General features: G+C 36.8%; 3 protein-coding genes across 4 annotated transcripts; 1 reads left to right on the top strand and 2 right to left on the bottom strand.

The window, feature by feature from the left end:
• Nucleotides 1-323: 323 nt before the first annotated feature.
• On the bottom strand, nt 324-20,441 carry LOC114530512 (RNA-binding protein 5-like). 2 transcript variants are annotated; one of them, XM_028552071.1, is made up of 26 exons: nt 20,292-20,441; nt 20,068-20,120; nt 18,177-18,885; nt 17,881-18,006; nt 9,909-9,975; nt 9,318-9,391; nt 8,315-8,407; nt 8,143-8,209; nt 7,819-7,860; nt 7,004-7,047; nt 6,119-6,235; nt 5,824-5,930; nt 5,226-5,424; nt 5,020-5,044; nt 4,684-4,868; nt 4,245-4,333; nt 4,058-4,131; nt 3,898-3,935; nt 3,561-3,695; nt 3,308-3,422; nt 3,064-3,245; nt 2,608-2,682; nt 1,715-1,809; nt 1,156-1,285; nt 752-847; nt 324-449 (listed from the first exon to the last, which is right to left on the bottom strand). In XM_028552071.1, exons 1-26 carry the CDS (start codon nt 20,319-20,321, stop codon nt 423-425), a joined length of 2,994 nt encoding a protein of 997 aa, XP_028407872.1. In that variant the 5' UTR covers nt 20,322-20,441; the 3' UTR covers nt 324-422. The 2 variants fall into 2 exon arrangements, with proteins under 2 accessions (XP_028407872.1, XP_028407873.1); XM_028552072.1 differs by having other exon boundaries at nt 3,064-3,233.
• On the top strand, nt 11,988-13,630 carry LOC114530514 (putative nuclease HARBI1). The gene is made up of 2 exons (XM_028552073.1): nt 11,988-12,732; nt 12,896-13,630. Exons 1-2 carry the CDS (start codon nt 12,186-12,188, stop codon nt 13,363-13,365), a joined length of 1,017 nt encoding a protein of 338 aa, XP_028407874.1. The 5' UTR covers nt 11,988-12,185; the 3' UTR covers nt 13,366-13,630.
• Nucleotides 14,634-15,265, bottom strand: LOC114530516 (nuclear apoptosis-inducing factor 1-like). The gene has a single exon (XM_028552075.1). It carries the CDS (start codon nt 15,126-15,128, stop codon nt 14,715-14,717), a length of 414 nt encoding a protein of 137 aa, XP_028407876.1. The 5' UTR covers nt 15,129-15,265; the 3' UTR covers nt 14,634-14,714.
• Nucleotides 20,442-20,837: the final 396 nt, after the last annotated feature.

Here is a 20,837-nt window from a genome sequence, read left to right as displayed (position 1 = left end):
TGGGTTTCCCCTGGTGCCATGAAATATGTATTTCACCCCCTTGAATAACTATTGAAAGTAATCATTCTAATTGACAAAGTTCAAGAAAATAGATCTATTTCACAGTGTCCTGGGCGGTTAAGAGCCAGAGGAAAGAGACTAATGTGCTGAGAAAAAACACTAGTTTTACAAAATGCAGACCAGTAATGCTAAGCTTAAAGTCGCCACTGTAAACAAAGCTATGGATATCAATTAGTAGCAACGACTAAACAATGTTTGTAATTACTCAGACAAACGCTGTATAATTCAGTATTAATGTATTAAAGATGAAGTGTATTCGAATTCGTACGTTCTATAGTTGTTGAAGGAAACGAATGAATGAATCTGGGCATGCATCATCCGATAGTCAAGAATCTCTTGGCAATGTCTCCTTTCTTTAGCATTCATGCATCGTTGTAACGTGATTGTGCCTTCAAGGAAATAAAAATACGGCTAATTCAATCGATGATCGATCTGCTGATCAAATCTTAGATTTTATGAAAAGGTGTGTCCCTCAGTTTTGAACGAAATCTGAAGCTGTCTGAATATTATAACATGCAGTTTTCTAAAGTTAAAATTGTCAGGGCCTTTTATAGCCACTGGAGGCAGGAACCTTTAAAGAACTCCAGGGACAGTTTAGTGTAGTTTCAACATCGCCCTCAAGTTAACCTGCTATAAATTGAGACAGATGTGTAAGTCGCTCTTGCCCTAATCGCAATCATCAAATACATACCATCTTCTTCAGTAGATCGCGTTCAGAGTCACCAGCAGTCGCACCGAAATCACTTCCTTTCAAACCAAGGCCTGCCGTACGATTTCGCATCTTCGCCTGTATAAAAACATTTCATTCTCACTGTAATGATAGTGCAACTCGTTATGAACTTGGTTAGTAATCACTAATCAGTATTTCATTGTCCGGTCATTACTGATGAGAATCTTACTGCCATCTGGCTTATTTGATAAATACTTATTCTCATCAGTGAATCCTTTCTCAACCGTCATAAACAGGCGATCATTATTATTGTCTGAGCGCAAATAATCCAGCGCTAGAAACTGTGTAGTTTGGAAGTATGTATAGCATGGTCGATTTATTGCAATTTGATTATTTTAAATGCAATATCTAAGCAGTTCTCTTACCAAGATTGGATCAACAATTCCTTGTCGATCTTTTCCTAAACCTGTTCCAGCTGTCCAACCCATCGCTTGTAGCATTTTGTTGCCAATGTTGTCCGACGTGATGCCATCTTTTGTCGGTTGCTCGTACGATCTAATAAGGGTGAAAAGGTGTTTGAAAATATTTCCTAAAGCAGACAGTTCTTTGCCACTAAGCCTGAAACTGGAAGCGCGGATGATATTGACGGGTAACCAAAAGAAATGAAGCAAAGCCGGTCAAAGCCAGACTAAAATACTATAACATGTTCGGTGGAATTATTGTATCATAACGTAAGAGAGATCATGGTACGGAGGATTAGAAATAGTCATTTCAGGAATGCCGAGAATAATAATAAGAAATATCACAAACACGAACTAAGAAGATGCTTTAAAATAGTGGTCAAACCAGTACAGAATAAAGAGATCAAGTGTATAGACACTGCAGTGCATTTGGGAGAAGCAATGCAACTGGAGGTAAAAAGTAAGTTTTCTTATATTCTGCAATTCATATCGCTTTGGTAAGATACACAAAATGAGATCTCACATCTTTCCCTTTTTTTTTCTCTTACTACCAGGTGGTGCTGAGTCTGGTTGACCAAATAACTCTCTTCTTTCTCTTGCTCTGTCGCGATACTTTGCCTGAAAAACAGATTCAGCAAATTTAAAATGGTTGACATCAGCGGCGTAACCAACCCGACGATTTAGTCCCGCCATGCCAATATTTTGGTGTCCATTGATTGCATGTAAAAACAATCAATTTTCAAAGAAATGAATAATGATAATAAACAGAAATGTACATATAGATATAGCTTGTTAGGCTGGTTGCAAAATTTAAGTTATGTAACCTCCTGTAAATTCACCTAGGAGGATGTAGATCATTAATAGCAAACCGACACTGCAGACAACAACAAAATATTGGTTGTTTTGAGCGGGCTTTTCGCAGGAGTTTAAAAACCGATTAAGAAATTAGAAATCTTTGAAATAATGGACGTTCAGAGGGAATATTTGGTGCACCTAAAATAGATCGTGTCCTAATCCCAGTTGACGTGATCATTGGTAGAAGACCTGGTTCAAACTCTATGGTGCAAAGTTCTTAATTAAATTATATTAGGCATGGGTTAGTTGTGACCTATGCCTAATATAATTTAATTAGCCCTTACCCAAAGTCCCGGAACTGGTCGCGCAAATTCCGTTTTGGAGGGACAAGAAATATGGCAACACACATTTAAATTAAATGTTTGTTGTAAAATGGAGATATTTCATTTTTTTACAATGTAGTTAGTTGATATTGATAGTAAATACCAAAAACTTTTGATATATTTGACGCCTGTTGTCATATTTTTTTCCCTCCAAACAATTCCAGAATGCACTGTGGCCTCTTTTGGGAAAAGGCTAATACATAAGAGATGCCTGCGGAGGAGGCTAAGTTCAACCAACCTCTCTCTGCTCTTTTTCATACTCGTCTATTTCATTAAAAGACATTTTCAATTTCTTTTGAACCAACAAATTTTGCTAGAAATTTAAAATGAAAGACAATATTCAACTGAGATTTTTGACCATGCTATAGCGGTGAATGGCGTACAATATACAATATACTATATACAATGACTATAGTGCATGAGTAGGAATCTTGTTTGGGTACGTTCTATGTTTTGAAGTATTTACGCGAAATATCGAAAAGAAGTGCCCCGTGTTAAGAACTGTTCTCACTTCCATAACGATTTTGGAAATTTCTATGAAAACAAAGATTTACCAAGGCAAGAATCCAATTTGTAATCACAGAAACCATATTAGTTCATGTTGACTGGTCTGTGTACATTTCTTCTACTCAGTAGACGAGTAAAATTATCAGTAAAATTATCTTTAATAAGTCTTTATTTATAAACCTCGTACCTTATGCAAGTCAGAGAGTTGAACATGTCTGCTCAAAGCCTCCTTTGTTGGGAATTGTCGTTTACACAACAAGCAAGCCATTTTTGTTAAATCAGTATAATCGTCTTCCTTGTTTCCTTCATCACCTCCAGAATCATCACCGTCATATTCTGCTACTAGGCTACCGGCCGCTAAAAAAGACGTTTTTAGGTCACCTTTATAGTTTAGTCTGTCTCTATGACATTTGCGTTCGTCCAATACATACCTGCTGGTATCGCAGGTGCGGTTGGATTGTCTAGTTCAGATAGAGCAGCCAGTGGGCTCGCTGTAGCTAGTGGTGTGATGGTAGTGGACCCAGTAATACTCATGTTAATTCCACCCTAGAAAACAGTAATAAGAAATAATTAATCCAAAAGCTGCGTGAATATGCACGTATGCAAGCGACAGACAAGTGTTAAAACAAGGAACTAGTTTTAGTGGCATGTGCAGCCCAATTAACAACTGTTGGTTGTACAGACCTTCAAATCATTAGGATCATATTGGTAAGTGCTTTCTTTGACCGTGTCCTGTGTGGTTAGTGCAGTGGCCTGAGGACGAGATGCTTCTTTATTTTTTGCTTGTTTCTTCGCCCATCTTTCCATGTCTTTCGCAATCTGAAATTGTATAAAACTATTAAAGTTCTGATTTGAAGATATGCTTATTTGATGTTTAAGAACGTGTCATTCTCTCTTAACACAGGAGTGAACATATGCTTCAGCTATCATTTGATTTACCCTCCCTCCAGGAAAGGATTATATACATGCTTTTGTGAAAACTTGACCGTAACTATAAGATTGAACACTAGCTTGTACGAACCTTTTTAGCATTTAAACTTTTAGCTTTCTTTTGCTTTTCTGAAAAAAAAACAAACAAAAATTGGTTTTCTCTTCTGTTTACTCAGTGAAACATTTTCATGCGGAAAGCTACTACCACTACTACATACTTTTTACAGAAATTCAGAATTTTGAAAGATTACCTTTGCTAGCAGCCGTACTGTCCATTTCACTTGCACCCTGAGTTTGGTCTGCTGCAGTAGTCGCGGGTGTTTCACTGTATATAAATAACTTAATTTCAGAAATTTATATGGTCTTTGATCATCTATATGGTCTTTACTGTACGTAATATATTTGATAAGATAATTTATATAACAAATGCTTCAATACCTTGACCCAGCAGATGACACAACAGTGACATATTGTTGTGTTGTAGCATCCCAATACATATACTGTTTGGTTGTACTGTTATAGTAGTACTAAAAATAGAATGGCGCCAATAGACTTTACTATAACCATAAGGAGTATATTCGGAGGATCTAATGATTATCTAAAGTAACTATTGCTCACGTTTAACCAATGGTCCATAGTCTGCATTTATGTTTTCCTGATTTAGTATATATAACAGGTGCACATAAAAAATTAACCCCCCCCCTCATGTTTCTAGTAAAATTTTGTCAAAGTTTAGTCAAAATCTTATACTTTGTTCAACAGACTCTGTTGTGCAGTTGTCCGACTGGGTCACAAATGAATAAAAATTATGTGATGCATATTACAAATTGGGTGAGAAAAGCTGTTACAGTGTTCATATTCGTATACATATCTATACCTGTGTTGTAGGGTCGTAATACAGTCCTGTTGTGGTATCGTAATAATAGCCACTTGCAGCATCATAAACGTATGATGATATGGTCTGCGACGCACCAGCTTTAGCCGTTTTATCAACTGAGGGATCTGTTGGGGTTTCACTTGATACACCTGCATTCGTTGTAACGTCTTGAGCTGTTGAAGAGGCTGGAAAACGTTCAGAGCAATAATGTTTTTGAGTCGGAATGGTCAATTTGAATATATAGATATGCAAATGAAATAAGCGCAGCTAGAAAAAAACCCAGTTGATGTTTATGAAGTTATTAAAACCTGCAAAACCACAGAAAATTACACCAACCTGGCTGCTGAGATGCGGAAGTATCCTGTCAAAAAAAGACACAAAATAACATCATTTCTTTGTGAAACCAAGATTGGTTTTGAATATAGTAGATTATTACAGGAATATCAGTAAGATTGCTATGTTTAAACAATGTCAGCATTATACATGCTTCGGAAACAGCTACAGGTAGCTAAGACCTATTGCTATGTCATATTTATAAATACCTCTATAGTAGAGTAGTGATCCATGGAGGTCGACAGCTGAGAGTCAGTGGTGTGTCCCATTTGCGCAGCTGCACGAGCTTGGGCTATGGCATTGGCTGCAAATTTGGAACGTGTTTTATTGGCCGTGGATGATGACGAAGTAGTTGTGGCAGTAACGGAGGTAGTAGCACTTGTCGAGCTGCTGCCAACTGCGACTGTCCTATATTTAATTGATCATTAAAAAGGTGAATCGCCTTTCTTCGTCAATTTCTGCCTATTGTTTCACTCCTGCTACCTGAAACCGGCTTACACTATAGTCCTGCAATTTTTGCTGCATTTTCGTCTCTTGATAGATGGAAAAGCTGGAGTAGTTATGAATGCTCTGATGCACAAGTTCTATTTGAGCATCCGTAACTTATCTACTCGTTCACATCCATCAAAAGAGGAAAATCGTATTTTAGTCCAAAAGTTTAAATTTTTCTGGTTGAGTAGAAAGCTTCTTGTACTTTGCACTATTCGTGCACTAGAATCGTTCATGGAAGATAATCACGGAAAATGTTTCGTGTACAATAATGCGGCCTCTGTAATGAATAATTGCACACAACATATTTCCATTTACCCTGATTTGGATGGGTTGGTAGCAAACTTGGCGTAGGATATGACCAATACTTTCTCGTCAATCGTGAATGAAGCAGTTTGGAGTTCTTCCCTAAGTTGAGTCGCTTCCTATCAGACAAGACAATACGAATATGGTAAGCTTAGATTTTCTCTTGTAAAAACAATTAGTTCACTGAGTATAACTGGTATAATCTTTACCTGGTCTTCCTAGACTAAGACCTGATCTTTCCCAGGCTAGATGACAAGTTCTTAAAACTGATAAAGTCATATACCTATAGTAAAAATTGTTTATTTACCTCAATGGACCCCAACTCAACGAAACAAAATCCTCTTGACGTGCCTGTCAACTTGTCTTTAATAAGCCGCACATCGAAGATTGGAGTGGACGTAAACGAGGCCAGCGACTGGCGGATCTGAAAAACAATGGCATGAGATGAGATAAAGAACTAGAGTCGATTAAAACCCCGTAAAAATACTGATTTCTCCAAGAATTGACGGTCCAGAATAACTTGGCTTTCCATAGCCAGACTAACGTTCCAGAAGTTGATATAGCTCCAACAGGTTATTATTTCAAATACTCCCAATTCCTGAGATAGTTATTAATTCAGCTTTAACTGCGTGAAATGCTTTCTAAGTTCCCCGAATATAAATCGTTAATTCGTAGAATAACCGGTTTATTCATACCCAATTTCGATGAAATTTGGTTGGTTGAAGTTCATGCATGACATGCATAGCAGTTATGCTTCTGCCATTTCATGAATATAATGTGATACAAATGTACTTTTTTTAAGTGCAGAAGAATAGAAAACATGAAATTTAGTGGTTATTAATTTTAAATGTATACGCAGCCTATAAAAGTACATAATCATGGACAGTTTAAAACGAATTCAATCAATCAATCGAGTGTTTTAAATGAGCCATGATTGATGATTATTGGCAACGCATTCCTGCGTGTAGGCATATACCATAATCCTGCATGGTAAGCTCACACTTTGAAGGAGCATTCTTAGTACGTGATCAGTACATGTTCAGTGCATGTCAATGGCGTGCTGGCATCGTTTTGGAGGCATGCACACGCTCATATCATGTACACAGCGTGCTGACTTTATGCTTTAAATGTGTCAACGCGTCACCATTACACGCACGCCGCGTGACCAATGCGTGTTCAGGATACTACATACCGTCTCTTCAGTTGTGAGAATATCCAGGCCTCGAAGAATGAGAACTATATAGTAAAATATAGCATAGAACTTTTGTAACAAAATGTAATAATAAAGCGCTAACATCGTTTTGACGAATACTTGACCACAGCGTTGACGATTCCTTATTGTTTTCATTTTGTACGGTGCATTGAAGCAGTTTTTTAACGCTAATCTCCATTGAGATATCCCGAATTGAATTCACAATACTTTAGTCAAGGACAAATTCGTAAATGTAATATAAAAGCACCAGTTATAGGACTGTATTATTCGAGCAAGCTTATTATCTACGTCAGATTCCATTATGGAAAAAAGGACATTCAGTAGACTTGCTGTGGTGTTACCGCCGATACTGCATAAAAGTCTTACTAGTTTAAATGACTGACGAGACGAGATGTGGCAGAATGGTTTGATTTGATTGTTTGTAAAATGGTAGTCATGGTGATGTTATTGTGAATTAAGGCTGTCGTGGTGATAATCGTGGATATTGTGAAGGCAGTCGTGGTGGTAATTGTGGATATTGTGAAGGCAGTCGTGTTGGTAATCATGGAAGCAGTCGTGGTGATAATCGTGGTTAAGGTGGCCTGAACAGATATACATGTATGTGCCTTTGGTTCAAATAATGAATCTCTTGCTGTATTTTAGGTATACAATAAAAAAATATCCGTTGTTTTCTCGTAATCTGCTGCTATACAGTTTGAGGTTAGCTGAAAACATCGTAAATTTTAACAAACGACAACGATCAAGAACAATCTATGTATAGATACCGCAGAGAATTTTATGCGTGTTTACAGTACCTTTACACGGTGTACTACCAAGTTCTTTGGTTTCATCATTTTCTATTAAAAAACAGTATGGATTTTATTAAGATGCACCAGTATTGCTCGCGCGCCCAAATGTAGTTTAGCATTATTCTTTATGTTTTTTTTTATCTCAGTTGGGCTCATGTATGCTAGATGCTAGTATAAGCGGTAAAAACATTGTTCAAATGGAATTAAACATAATACTATATAGCTATATTAAATCTCTTCTGAGAAAAATGAATAACATATTCTATATTGTCTTAGACTGCTGGAAAATCCCCAGGGAGAGTATGAAAAGGTGATCAAATATAGACATACCATCTTTTGGTGTGTTACATGTAAAACATGTATTTCGCCTCTTTGAGGAAAAATTCTGTGTCCCGCACTATGGGAAGATAAAATAAACATATAAAACATCACACACGATACAGAATTGATCAAAATGTCAAGGAACACTAAGACTGATTATTACATCTTATTTTTTACTCACCTTGCTACAAACCCAGTCTCGATGCGATTCTACGGCCATTTTCGAACGACTGAAGTCCATGATTACCGTCGTATCTTCAATGGTGAGTTTCCCCTAAAAAAAAGTAATTAACTATATTTAGCAGCAGTAGTAGTAGAAAAAAGATTGCACAAAGTAGGAAATACATGCAGAAGTGGAACTTGTGAATCTATGCATGCAAACATTTTTTGTGCCAAGTATGCGCAGTAGTCAACTATATTTGCCTGTTCACACGAAAGTTACGGGTGGATTGATGCATATATTTTTTTACACGCTTTAAGGCGCTGTTTATATGACCTCGGGTACCAGAGACACCCTAGCCCCCGAGATACCTTGATAAAGATAAAATCATATTCATATTATAGCAGCTGAAAGGCAAGTTTTATATGAAAGGTTTTAAACTCGCCTCGGCTGGTAGGGTCACCCTGCATGGGGGTAGGGACACCACCCTGTTTAGGGAAAAGGCTATAACCCTAGCGGCAGGGACAACTTTTATCCATGTGAACACTTTGTTTCGGCCTCCAGGGTTAACTTTCCCTGCCGACGTGTGCGCAATAGCGAATAGAACATTTCTTAAGCAGACACTATCTCTTCTTATTTACTTGAACGTTATCATTCAAACGCTTGGTGAAATCGTTTCGGGGGTTGTCCCTGGTACCCGAGGTCATATAAACAGCGCCTAAAACAGTTTATAAGTTCAATCTACGCTTCTGGGGCCGGTTGTTCGAAAGGCGTTTAGCTTAAACGGTGGATAAGCCAAAGTTTAAAAATAGTCTGATAGATCTTGTCAATGACTGAACCTGCATCTTATGCATTAAATATGTACTTCCATTGAAAATTTAACTATTTACATTGAAATATTTCGGCTCAGTTGTTCAATAAATTGATAATTTTGTTTTTCATTTTGAACTTATTATGAAGCTAAACGCCTTTCGAACAACCGGCCCCTGGTCGATATTAAAAATGCATATCCAATTTTCCATACCTTGCAATTATCAATCCATTTTTTTGCAGTCTCCATGTCCAGAAATTCAACGAATGCGAAACCACGAGAAAATCCTGCGAGGTAAAGATTTTTGAAATTACGATAATTGAAATTTGGTTTTATGCTGTGTTTCATGTACAATGTATTCTTGTATTCTGATTATCTGATATGTAAAATTTTTAAGTGCACGAAGTTGAATGCATTACATTTTGGCGTTATACACAAGGTGTATCAAAAAAAGCTCACACTTGTCTAAGCGAAGTAAAATAAAATAATAAAAGTTTCCCTTGCATAGACAAACATGGATACATTAGGTTCTTCGAGATCGTAACCAATGCAAACCTAATTGTAATTTTAATTCGGTCCACAATAGCGGTTGTTCTTTTACATGCAGCAACGACTGCCGAAAAGTAACAAGCGCGGCGTGGGGTATATACCTTCTCTGGTTTGGTTACAATTATGTTTACATTGGTTCGAGATCGTAACCAATGTAAACATAAATGTAATTTTAATTTGGTCTATAATAGCGTTTGTTCTTTTACATGCAGCAACGACCGGCGAAAAGTAACAAGCGGCGTGGCGTATATATACCTTCTCTGGTTTTAACAACACGAACATCTTTGTACGGTAATTTGGCATCGGCTAATATTTCATGAATCTGAAAACAAAGAAATTCTCTTAATAATTAAGTTTTGTGAATATTTCAAAAACATAAAATTAAATACATTCATAACTAACTATAATGTATACTGCATATACCGCGGACCATATATATTAATATTTATGACAATAAGAAATCATGCTTGCAATAAATTTTAACAACGTCGTTGAACACTTTGTCTTTTCTAATGAAAATCAACTGACACAAAAAACAAATAAAATACATGGATATTAAATACAAGAGTAATGTGAAGTGCATGAAAAATACCGTAAAATGTATGCATTGAAAGCTATATACCGCATGGAAAAACCCTTTTATACGTAATATACGTAAGATAAATAAATATTTGAGAGATATATTTTCCAAGATAAAGTTTAAAGTATAGACAGACAAGAAACGCGAAAGAAAACATGACACTGAAAGAAAATAAGAGATATAACCATGCACCGAAGATGATGAAAACATTCTGTGGATCACCAGAATGACTAGTGCAAGAATTAATGTAAGCGCTTCTGAGGCGGAAGGGTTTACCAATTAGAATAACAACGATCGACTATATGACAAGCAGAGACGGCAAAGACAAAACTAAAAACACACGAGAAAAGATAACGATAAATGGAGTAACAGTAAATTACCTATTAGCCAATGCTCTAGATGCTATTTTTTTACTGAATATACAGTTTTTATATGGTTTGTTATTTCAAATAAAGGGAAAATCCTATATAGGTCTAGTAACATACACCATACGATGATATAAAATGTGCATTGCGCTGGTTAGAGAAGATAAATAGAACGTGTGGATAATTGATTGAAGAAATTGATGCAATACCAAAATAAGCAAGTTGATACTTGATATTACACCTCGGCAGTGGGCCAGTGGCAACGCATGACCCATAAGACTGGGCCCTCTTAGCAGTGGCGTACGGGAGACGATAATTGGGGGGAGGGGGGGGGCAAATATTTATATATTCATGTTAATAGACCTGTAAAAACTATGGATTTGAAAAGAAATTAATTTTGCACAACATGAATATATGAATATGTGCCCCCCCAAAAATTATCGTCTTCCCTATGCCACTTCCTCTTAGGAACAACAAAAGTTTCAAAAAATACATCAACTAACAATTATATAGTCATAAAGCACTTCGGACAGGCACGAATTAAGGCGCCCACAGTTTTAAAAATGCAGCCTTTCAAAAAACATGGTATCGTTCTTGTTGACCTTTGACATGTACGAACATGAATAATAAAAATACGAGCAATGCATGTTCTTAGAAATTCATTTCCTGGTATTGTTACAATTATGCAACTCAAACCAGACGGAAGAATAGTAAAATCGAAACTACGTTGTTTTGAATGATCTAAGATACAGAATGTCTGGGCAAATGGATATGCTGAGGACAGAGACAAAAAGAAAGATCGAAAACGACTTCAACAACGAAGACGAGATGGAACGAAAATGCGAAAGGGTGGAAGTCAAGCCAATAGCTGATGATGATATCGAAACAGGTAAGGTATATTCAATTGTTCTTTATCAAATCATATATAATAAATGCTCACATGAACGTTTGGTAAAGTGTTGTGATCGGACACTCCGTAGTCTGCTACATTTGACGATTATTTTAAACACACTGCAGCAATCTACGACGTTATATATATACAAACACAATACCGAACAGCTTGATTTATTCTAGAAAACCGATTGTCCGTCTGGAAATAACTTAATCGCATGGGCAAGAGAAATAATTCGTCGTTTGACCGCGTTGACCTGATATATAATACTATATTACTATATAGATTACAGTACATACACACATATAGGATATAAGACGAACCATTATTTTCTTTTCTTAAGTTCGTAGCATAAGCTACGCTTGTGAATACATTTCCAGGTATCTACTATATACAGTAACATGTAACTAAAATCCCCAGTTATCTGGAGCACCCATCACACTATATATATATATAATTTATATTATATATATTATATATATAGTCCAGGGCCGGTTGTTCAAAAGCCGGTTAACGCTAACCCAGGGTTAAATTTGCTTAACCCTGGGTTAAATTTTAACTCTGGGTTACTTTGCGTTGTTCAAAACTAGGTTATCTTTAACCCTAGGTTAAAGGAAGGGTTAACTTTAACCCTCCTCGCTAGATGGGTTAACTTACTTAACCCTAGGTTAACGTATCAAGTTCGCAAATAAAACATGGCAGGCTTTCCTTTTAATTTGTTTCGAATAAATCATCCTCGTCGGGAAAGACGATATCGTCCACGTGGCATAAATATTGACGGCCTTTACGACGATGAGCTAAGGGCAAGGTATAGGTTTGGCAGAAACACAATAAATTACATTACAAACCTTCATGAAGATTTAATTCGCAATACGCAGCGAGGCCATGCACTTGAGCCACAACAACAAGTCCTAATTGCCTTGAGATTTTATGCCTCCGGCAGTTTCCTACAAGTTGTTGGAGATAGTTTCGGTGTTGACAAATCAACGGTGTCTCGAACGGTCAGAGATGTATCTTTGGCACTGAATAGAAGACGAAATGATTTCATAAAATGGCCGTCTTCAATAAACGAAATCGAGAAAGTAAAGAACCACTTTTTTGCACAAGCTGGCTTTCCGTCTGTGATTGGTTGTGTTGACTGTACACACATCAGAATTCAGGCGCCACATCATAACGAGAATAATTACGTGAACCGGAAGCGCTATCACTCTATCAACGTACAGGGCATTTGTGATCATGAAGGTACATACTGATACTGTATCATAATTATATATAATCACACTGCTATTACTTGTACTGGGCGTCCCAAAAGATTAGTCCAGTTTAATTAATAACTTTTTGAATCAGTAAAGCCATTACACCACACGTTTAAATGTACTACATTTTTAATATACTCCTCTGATAGGACGGTTTACAAACATTGTGGCTCGATGGCCTGGCAGCACCCATGATAGCCACATTTTCCACACATCTCAAATATGCCAGCAGCTTGAGAACAACCACAACCACTTGGAGCAAGGAATTTTGCTTGCTGACAGTGGCTATGCACTGAAGCCATACCTTATGACACCATATCATGAGCCAGCCACAGCAAATCAAAGGGGGTTTAACCGAGCCCATAGGAGGACCCGGGTCATAATTGAACAAGTATTTGGTAGATGGAAAAGACGATTCCATCTTCTGCACTCAGAAGTGAGAATGCACCCGGAAAAGGTTTGCCAGCTTATTGGTGCATGCGCAATATTGCATAATATTGCAATTGCATTTAATGAGCCAATGGATGATGATGATGATGATGAACTGGAAGTACAGGAATATCAAGGGCATGAAACAGGCCATCTTATCAGAGACCATATAGCAAACACTTTTTTTTAAACAGCTATTAATTGGCATGAATTTGTGTATATTAAACCACAGGCTATTATGGTAAGTTGATTGATGTGTTCAAGCTTGTAAATGACTGAGTGTACACTCTACTTTTTCCACATACCCATTTAATTAATATTAAATATTATCATATCAAATATTATAATTTAATATACAGTGTCAATAAAGTATGGGTTATAAATTATATTGCAAATATGTAATTGTGATTAGTTTATGAACAGTTTATGAATGCTATAAATAAAATAAATATATAACATTAATATAAATACTTTACACACAAAATTATATACAGCTAAATGAAATTTATATTAATAAGTTTTTCCTTTAACGTTGGAGGAATAAAGAATGATAAGTACTTGAGAGTGTGTATTTACAATCATGAACATGAAAATTTGTTGCACAAGGCAATCTGTCTGCTTTTAATGTGTAAATGCCTAGTACCTTACAACCCCTATTACCACTTGCATGCATAGAATTTGAGGTTCTGAAAGTCCAACCATAATTAAGCTGTATAGTCTATAGAAATAATTAAGTTATCAAAAGAATGAATAGACACAGTACCCTTCAAAGCTTCAGCATACTATTTTGTGCCTCTCTTAAAGCCTGGTTTTTTAGTTTTAGGTTTTCCTTCTTCAATATTAAAACTTCTTTCTGGTGTTGTAGAACTTCAGCTTGCAGCTTTAAAACCTCTTGGTTTGTTATTCTCCTTTTTCGTTCTGTTTTGCTTGGTGGAGGGAGGGCGGGGATAAGGGTGGTGGGCACAGGTAAACAATTAGGAGTAAAGACTTCTTCCTTATTGAAAGATGGTGGTATCGGACGCTGTTTTTCACGATCATAATTATCTTCATCTGAATCATCTGAGTCGAGTTGTCCTACTTCTGTTAATTCTTGAAGGATACCGTCTCTAAGTGCGGGCGTGCTACAACCCTCCAAGGATTGTCTATCCTGTCCGTCTGAAAAATGAAGAGACATAAAATACCCAAATAATAAAACATAATACATATACAATAAACAAAGTATATGCTTTAAAAAAAGGCGAAACTGCAAAATGCAAAGTGTTGACACAAGCATTTATATATAGCAGAGTCTTGGCAAAGTTAGAATTTCAACTAGAAAGAAAAAAACTTATCTTAGTTTAGGAAGCCGTTTTCACTAATGGAGTTGAACAAATATTAATAGTTGAAAACTTGGCAATTTCTTTGCAAACATGGCCGCGTTCGTGCAAATATGATGATATGAAATGAATATATGATTACAATTTAATTAAGCGTTGCGCTCTGGAAACTAATTTAGAGACTTGCCCAAACTTGTACCACAGTTCAGCGCAACAAATGCAATCACTTCCCACCGGTACCTGTTTCAAAGCCGCTTAATCCGGTAAAAAGAGGAGTATCTTCAAATATTTTGATTATCCTCTCTTGCGCTGCAGTGGGTTCTTTAGGTGGAGGACCACCTCCAGTTTTTCGCATCTGCCTATTCACATCGGCAAACGTTTTCTTAGCGGAGCTGGTCAGGTTCTTCCACTTCTCTTTAATTTCGCTTGTTGTGCGGTTTGCCACCCCTATCGCGTTTATTTCTTTTGTGATATTCTCCCAAATTTTATTTTTTTTCTGATTCGTTACCGCATTGGTTAGTTTTGACTGGATTAGTCCTAAATTTTCTTGCACTCTGCTGGTCAAAGTGTCTATTTCGGTCACCGTAAAGTTGAGCTTTCTTCTTTTCTTTTGTCTCCCTCCTTCAACGTCCGCCATTTTGCAAGAATTCGCGCGCTTTTTAACCTAAGGTTAACTGCCTTAACCCTGGGTTAGTTAACCGCAACTTTCACATTGCTTTGAACAACGGAGTTTTAACCTGGGGTTAGCTAACCTTGGGTTAAGGATTTTAACCCAGGTTTAACGCTAACCCAGGGTTAAATTTAACCCGCTTTTGAACAACCGGCCCCTATCAGGTTGCTATCGCAGTGGGTCTAATGTTCGGTATGAATTGGCTGAAAGCTATGAAGATTTCCAATGTCACAAAAGACATCGAACTATATAATAGGCATCTGCTACAATATTCACTGCTTTGAAAGATGCGTGACCCACAAATCCCGTATTGTATAGCGTCACCTGAGTTACAAATGTCTGCATGTCTGGCAAATATAGATAAAGAGACGACAAATACACAGGACAAAGTAAGAGAGGAAGACGATTTTAAAGTTTATATTAACGAAGGCGAGATGGAACGAATACATGAATGGGTGAAACGGATGCCTGATATTGAAACAGGTGGGGCATTGAATCGTTTGCCTTTAAATAAACAGAAACCTTGAAAAGTAGTGACTGGATGATTCATGCAGTGTTAAACAATAATTTGAATTTTGAAATTTCGAAAACTTTGAAATTTTTTCTTTTTTCTTATCTGCATGTTTATATCGTTATCATGAAAGAATGTCATTCCAGTTTCAAACTATTTCAAGGTAGTTTACCGAATTTGAAAATTTGACGAAATTGACGATTTTTTCTTTGGTCCGATTCACCTTATCCAAAGTATATTTTATGTGCTCAAATGTTGTTTTAATGAAAAATGTAGTTCCACTTAGTTTCGAAAAATTGACGAAAAAGACGATTTTTTCGTTGGTTCCTCGTTATACCGATTTTACCGAAATTCCACAAAGTATGATTTCACTCTGATAAAGATTTGTTCGTCTTTTGATTTCCTTTTTGTACTGTAAGGCAACAAACATCACGTATATCTACAAAATTTTGGTTGAATAATAAGGTTTTTCATTTTATCGCGTTATGTGGCAGATGCGATAGCTTTATTAAACGACTTGTTCATGCATGCACGAGTGAGTTTGTTATAACAACTTGTTCACATTAAATGGAACAACTTTGAACTAATTAAATTGAAAATAATTTTTAAAAGGTGGTGATCTGTTCGGTCTATGGATAGATGAACGCACAGCTGTGGTTCAGTTTGTTCTCGGACCTGGCAAAGGGTGTAGAAGGACAACGACATCATTCTTTCAAGATACAGACTATCTAAAACGCACTGGGGAATACTTGACAGAAAAATATGGACTCTGCAATATTGGACAATGGCACAGTCATCATAAGATACCGTTGTTCGTACCGAGTGTTGGGGACTGTTATACTGTATGCAACAACATGTCTGGATTAGGTAAGCATTGACTGTATTGTCATAGCCAATATCGATGACATTATAGAGATTTCCGACTAGATGTTATAGTACTGTATATAGTAATGTCAATCACCGTATACAGTATAGTAGACAGCCAGTAAGGTCGCCGACTCAGAAGAAACGAGGAAGTGTGATTTCTTTAGTCAAAACTAAGGTCTGTTTCCAGATTGACTGTAGCTGTTTTTCTTTGACACCTTTTACTCCTTGCAAAGGCCAAAATGAAGAAGCTTTCTTCGCCTGGAAAATCCCTGGGATTATTTTCTTTTTTGTTACAGGAATGGGAAGATATATTGTATTTATCGCAAACATAAGAAACACCAATATCGATGTAAATTGCTTTCTATTTGGATTGAGAGTTGGCCAAGAGGTTCCCTTCCAACAAGGAGAGTTTGAAAATTTACCAGGAGAAAGCCCTTTTCGCTTGAATAAGTTAGTCTTGAAGACAATTGAAGATTCTGCTGAGAATTTGAGAGATGAAGTTGGATTTCCTAAGTCGACAGATGAGAACACCCAAATAAAAATGATAAATATACATGGAATAGAACAACTTTCTACAGCCCACGATTCACACCACGCTGAATCTCTGCAATTTGGACAAGAGCGGAAACAGGGATCACCTGTGATTAGCCAACCGACAACTGTGGAAGAAGGCTTCGAAGATAATTCATTGAATAATATTACGAACACTGGCAGGTATGTATTTCAGAGACTCTGGGGAGCATTTTGTGGTCCCTGGAATGTTTGCCAGTTTAATCGTGGTCGTTATATGAGATGAGAGTAACAGAACAGAAAATAGAACTGCTGAGGTAAACAGAAATAATATCTGTATCTGTTACTGAAAAAATAGTTCACTTATGCATTCAGTAAAGAATGCTGCACTTGTAGAATTTGTCGTACAGTAATTTGGAATCTCAGAAAAATACTGTAAGTGAACAAAAAATCTGTAGCTAATAGGCCGTGTGATGTAGCTACATGTCTACGCTGTGTAAATACTTCGTAGCTTAATGTGAATGGCAAAATCAGGTTAAGAATATAACGATAAATCCAATGACAATAGAAAACCTTACACAGGGAAATATATTTTGCAATGTAAGGCTGGGTGAAACTAAATTACATAGCCAGGGAAGTGGGGTGCTGCAAGCTGCAACCCAATGCATGCACCTACAAATAAGCCTGGTTCTAAATTAAAGCTACCCCATCTGTTTTCTGGCAGGTAAAAAAAGGAAATAATACAACAAAATCTAGACATAACCAGTTCATACTGAGATTTTGACAATCCATAGAACTTGAGCACAGACCCACCCCAGACTCACTTCTTACCTGTGTATCTTCAGTAGAGGTTGGTAAACCTTTCAACATGACAATCTCGCTTGGCTCTTCACGATAGACTCGGCGATCATAATCTCTGTCATCATGTGACCGTCGCTCTGAACTGTATTTATCATCCTAAAATAGAGTCAAATTTTACACCACAGACTCTAAACTTTGGTCACTAACCTCAACCAGGAGGCTTTCTTTTAAAACCGGAATAAGACGTTTCTCTAAGAAGTATTTAGACTGCGTATACTGTTCCCTTTATAGGAGAAATATTTCTGTCTGATCATCAAACAACTTACATCATTTCTATATCTGTCTCGATAGTCTCGTCTCCTCTCATCATTTCTTTCATCATATTTATCTCGTCTCCAGTCTCTCTTATCTAGATCTCGGTAGTCTCTCTGGCCACGATCCCGATAATCCCTCTCGTCACGTTCTCGATGATCGCTGTTGTCCCGATCACGGTAATCCCTGTCATCTCGATCACGGTAATCCCTGTCATCTCGATCACGGTAATCCCTTTCATCCCGATCTCGGTAATCCCTCTCATCCCGATCTCGGTAATCTCTGTCATCATGATCACGATAATCCCTTTCGTCACGATCTCGATAATTATCTCTTCGATAGTTATCTCTGTAACGATCGGGTTCACGACCGCGTGATGACCAATCTCGATATCTCTCCCCATTCCTTCCTTCATCTTCACCCTCATCGACATGGCAAGCATACCTGTTCCGCCTCCGTTGCTCCTCATTACCCCACTCCCTTCCCCTGTCATCATCTTCACGCCAGCGTCGTGGGCTACGACTTCTCTCCCTTCTTCTGCCACTCTCGCGATCTGGAAAGTTTTGTTCCCCTTCGCTTGAGGGTTTGGTGTAAACATCTCGTCCAAATTCATCAACTGATGGTCTGTCCTGACCAAAGTCCTTGCTCACTTTACTTTGCTGCCTGAATGCACTCAATTGTTTACTTATGTCTTTCTCAAGATTATCACCAGGGTTTTGATTTCTGGTTGGAAAGTAAAGAGAAAATATAGAGACTCTTCAGTAAATAAGGCCACGCTTGCTTTTTTAGCAAATGCAAGTTAAAGTGATTAATTTAATAAAACTTTTTCGACTGTAATTTAATGTTCCCAATAGTTCAAATAGCGCCAACTAACACTTAATTGCTCTTGGAGGTAAAAACAGCACATAAAAATATGAATATGTATGAAAAGTTTCAAATGAAAATCTGTATACAACTTTTAGATATAAACAAAATCAATTTTACTATAGTATAAGCATTTTCAGGATTAATCTCACAAAATTTACATTTCTGGGCCAGAACCAACTGTGCAAAAGAGGCTACAGAAGTTGAAGAGTTATGGACACGTAATAATATTTTGACAAGAGGGTAAGTATTACATATGCTAAAAAGGAAATTCAACTCCCTTTCTGACCCAAAAGATGCTTCCTAAAGGTTAATTGACTGCGGAAGTTCTCTAAGTTCAACCTAAGCAGGGTATGACATTTCATATCACATGTGATAACACCTTCCTATTGAGGCAAGGTAAGCATCTTCCATCAAAGCTTACTAAGTAACCATGTAAACAAATGCAAAAATGTAAAAATGTGGTAAAAAATCAAAATAAAAAACAATGATAATTTTCCCAACAACTGAGGAAATAATTGAGTTTTAATAAAGTAAGTGAAGGGAAAGAATGCAAAATAAAATGATTTTGATGATTCATATAGGATGATGAAGAGTGATAGCACACACATATCTTCGGGCTATGGTACCTATCATCCCTAAAGAATTCTAAGTTCTAACTTCCAGTAGATAAGTGCAGGGATACAGATACTGAATCATAGTTAATATATTATCTATATTAACTATGATTATATGTAATTGCCTATTTGCCAACATATAGTGAACAACAGTCACATAGTTTTTCCTGACAAAACAATCATTTTGCGAACTATTTCCTGTCAACAGTGATTTGGTAAAAATGCAATTTCTAGCCCTTTAACAGGCATGCAATCTGCAACTCAGAGATTCTACTATAGAGCTTGCGCTGTAACAAACGTACCTATGTATGTGACGATGTAACCAATTTACACAACCAGTTATTAACTTAACCCACTGTAGTCAGTAGCTAATAATTAATGTATTCAATGACCTTTATACATGCAAGAAAAAATCTCATCAAACCTTATATTATCCCTGAATTCGTTACTGTTTCTCTTCATGTTAACGTCATCCATCTGTTATACGGAAAATATGAAATTGAAGAGAAGGAATATACTGTGGAATATAACCTATTAATACTTTACCATAATACAACGTTTCAACTTTTGTCAGCCATTCACACTAACAAAACCGCCAATATTTCAGCTAATGTGAAACCGATCTCTCTGGAAACAAAATCACAATACCTCTATCAGCGGCAAAGAACTCCAAGCCATATTTTAGGTTGTAAAATTCATCCCCAAAAGCTTAAATCCTGATACACAAAATACCAATTTAAAAACTTGTTCTAGTTTTAGCTGTTCTAGCTAAGCTAAATATTTATCGTATCATTCGTTCGTTTCCAATCCCTCGCTAATTATGTTAATTAGTCGCGTGTACACCACTGAGCTATATAATAATTCCGCGGAATTATTATATAGCTCAGTGGTGTACACCACTGAGCCATACTGAGCTACATAGCTTAGTGACATACACAATATACACCGATTGTGTTTCGGTAATATAAGTCATTTTGGTTAACTCGTGAATATGCGGAGTGCTCAATATGATATAACGTTAGTTTTTTTCTTTGAAAAATTATTTCTAGCAACAAAATGGGCGTAAAAGGTTTTTTGGAATAAATTTAATTAAAGCGTTTTGGTTGAGAACACATTATTAGTCAAGTGAAACTTTCCTGTCCAAAGTCCTGGGGATAAATGTTCTGCAACCAGTCTTTAGCGTATTCTAAACAT

The sequence above is a fragment of the Dendronephthya gigantea genome, unplaced genomic scaffold (assembly GCF_004324835.1).
Source record: "Dendronephthya gigantea isolate DGI-Jeju-01 unplaced genomic scaffold, DenGig_1.0 000064F, whole genome shotgun sequence".
Taxonomy (NCBI): Eukaryota; Metazoa; Cnidaria; class Anthozoa; order Malacalcyonacea; family Nephtheidae; genus Dendronephthya; species Dendronephthya gigantea.
Note: the sequence above shows the minus strand (reverse complement) of the source record. Positions and strands in the feature narration are given on the sequence as shown.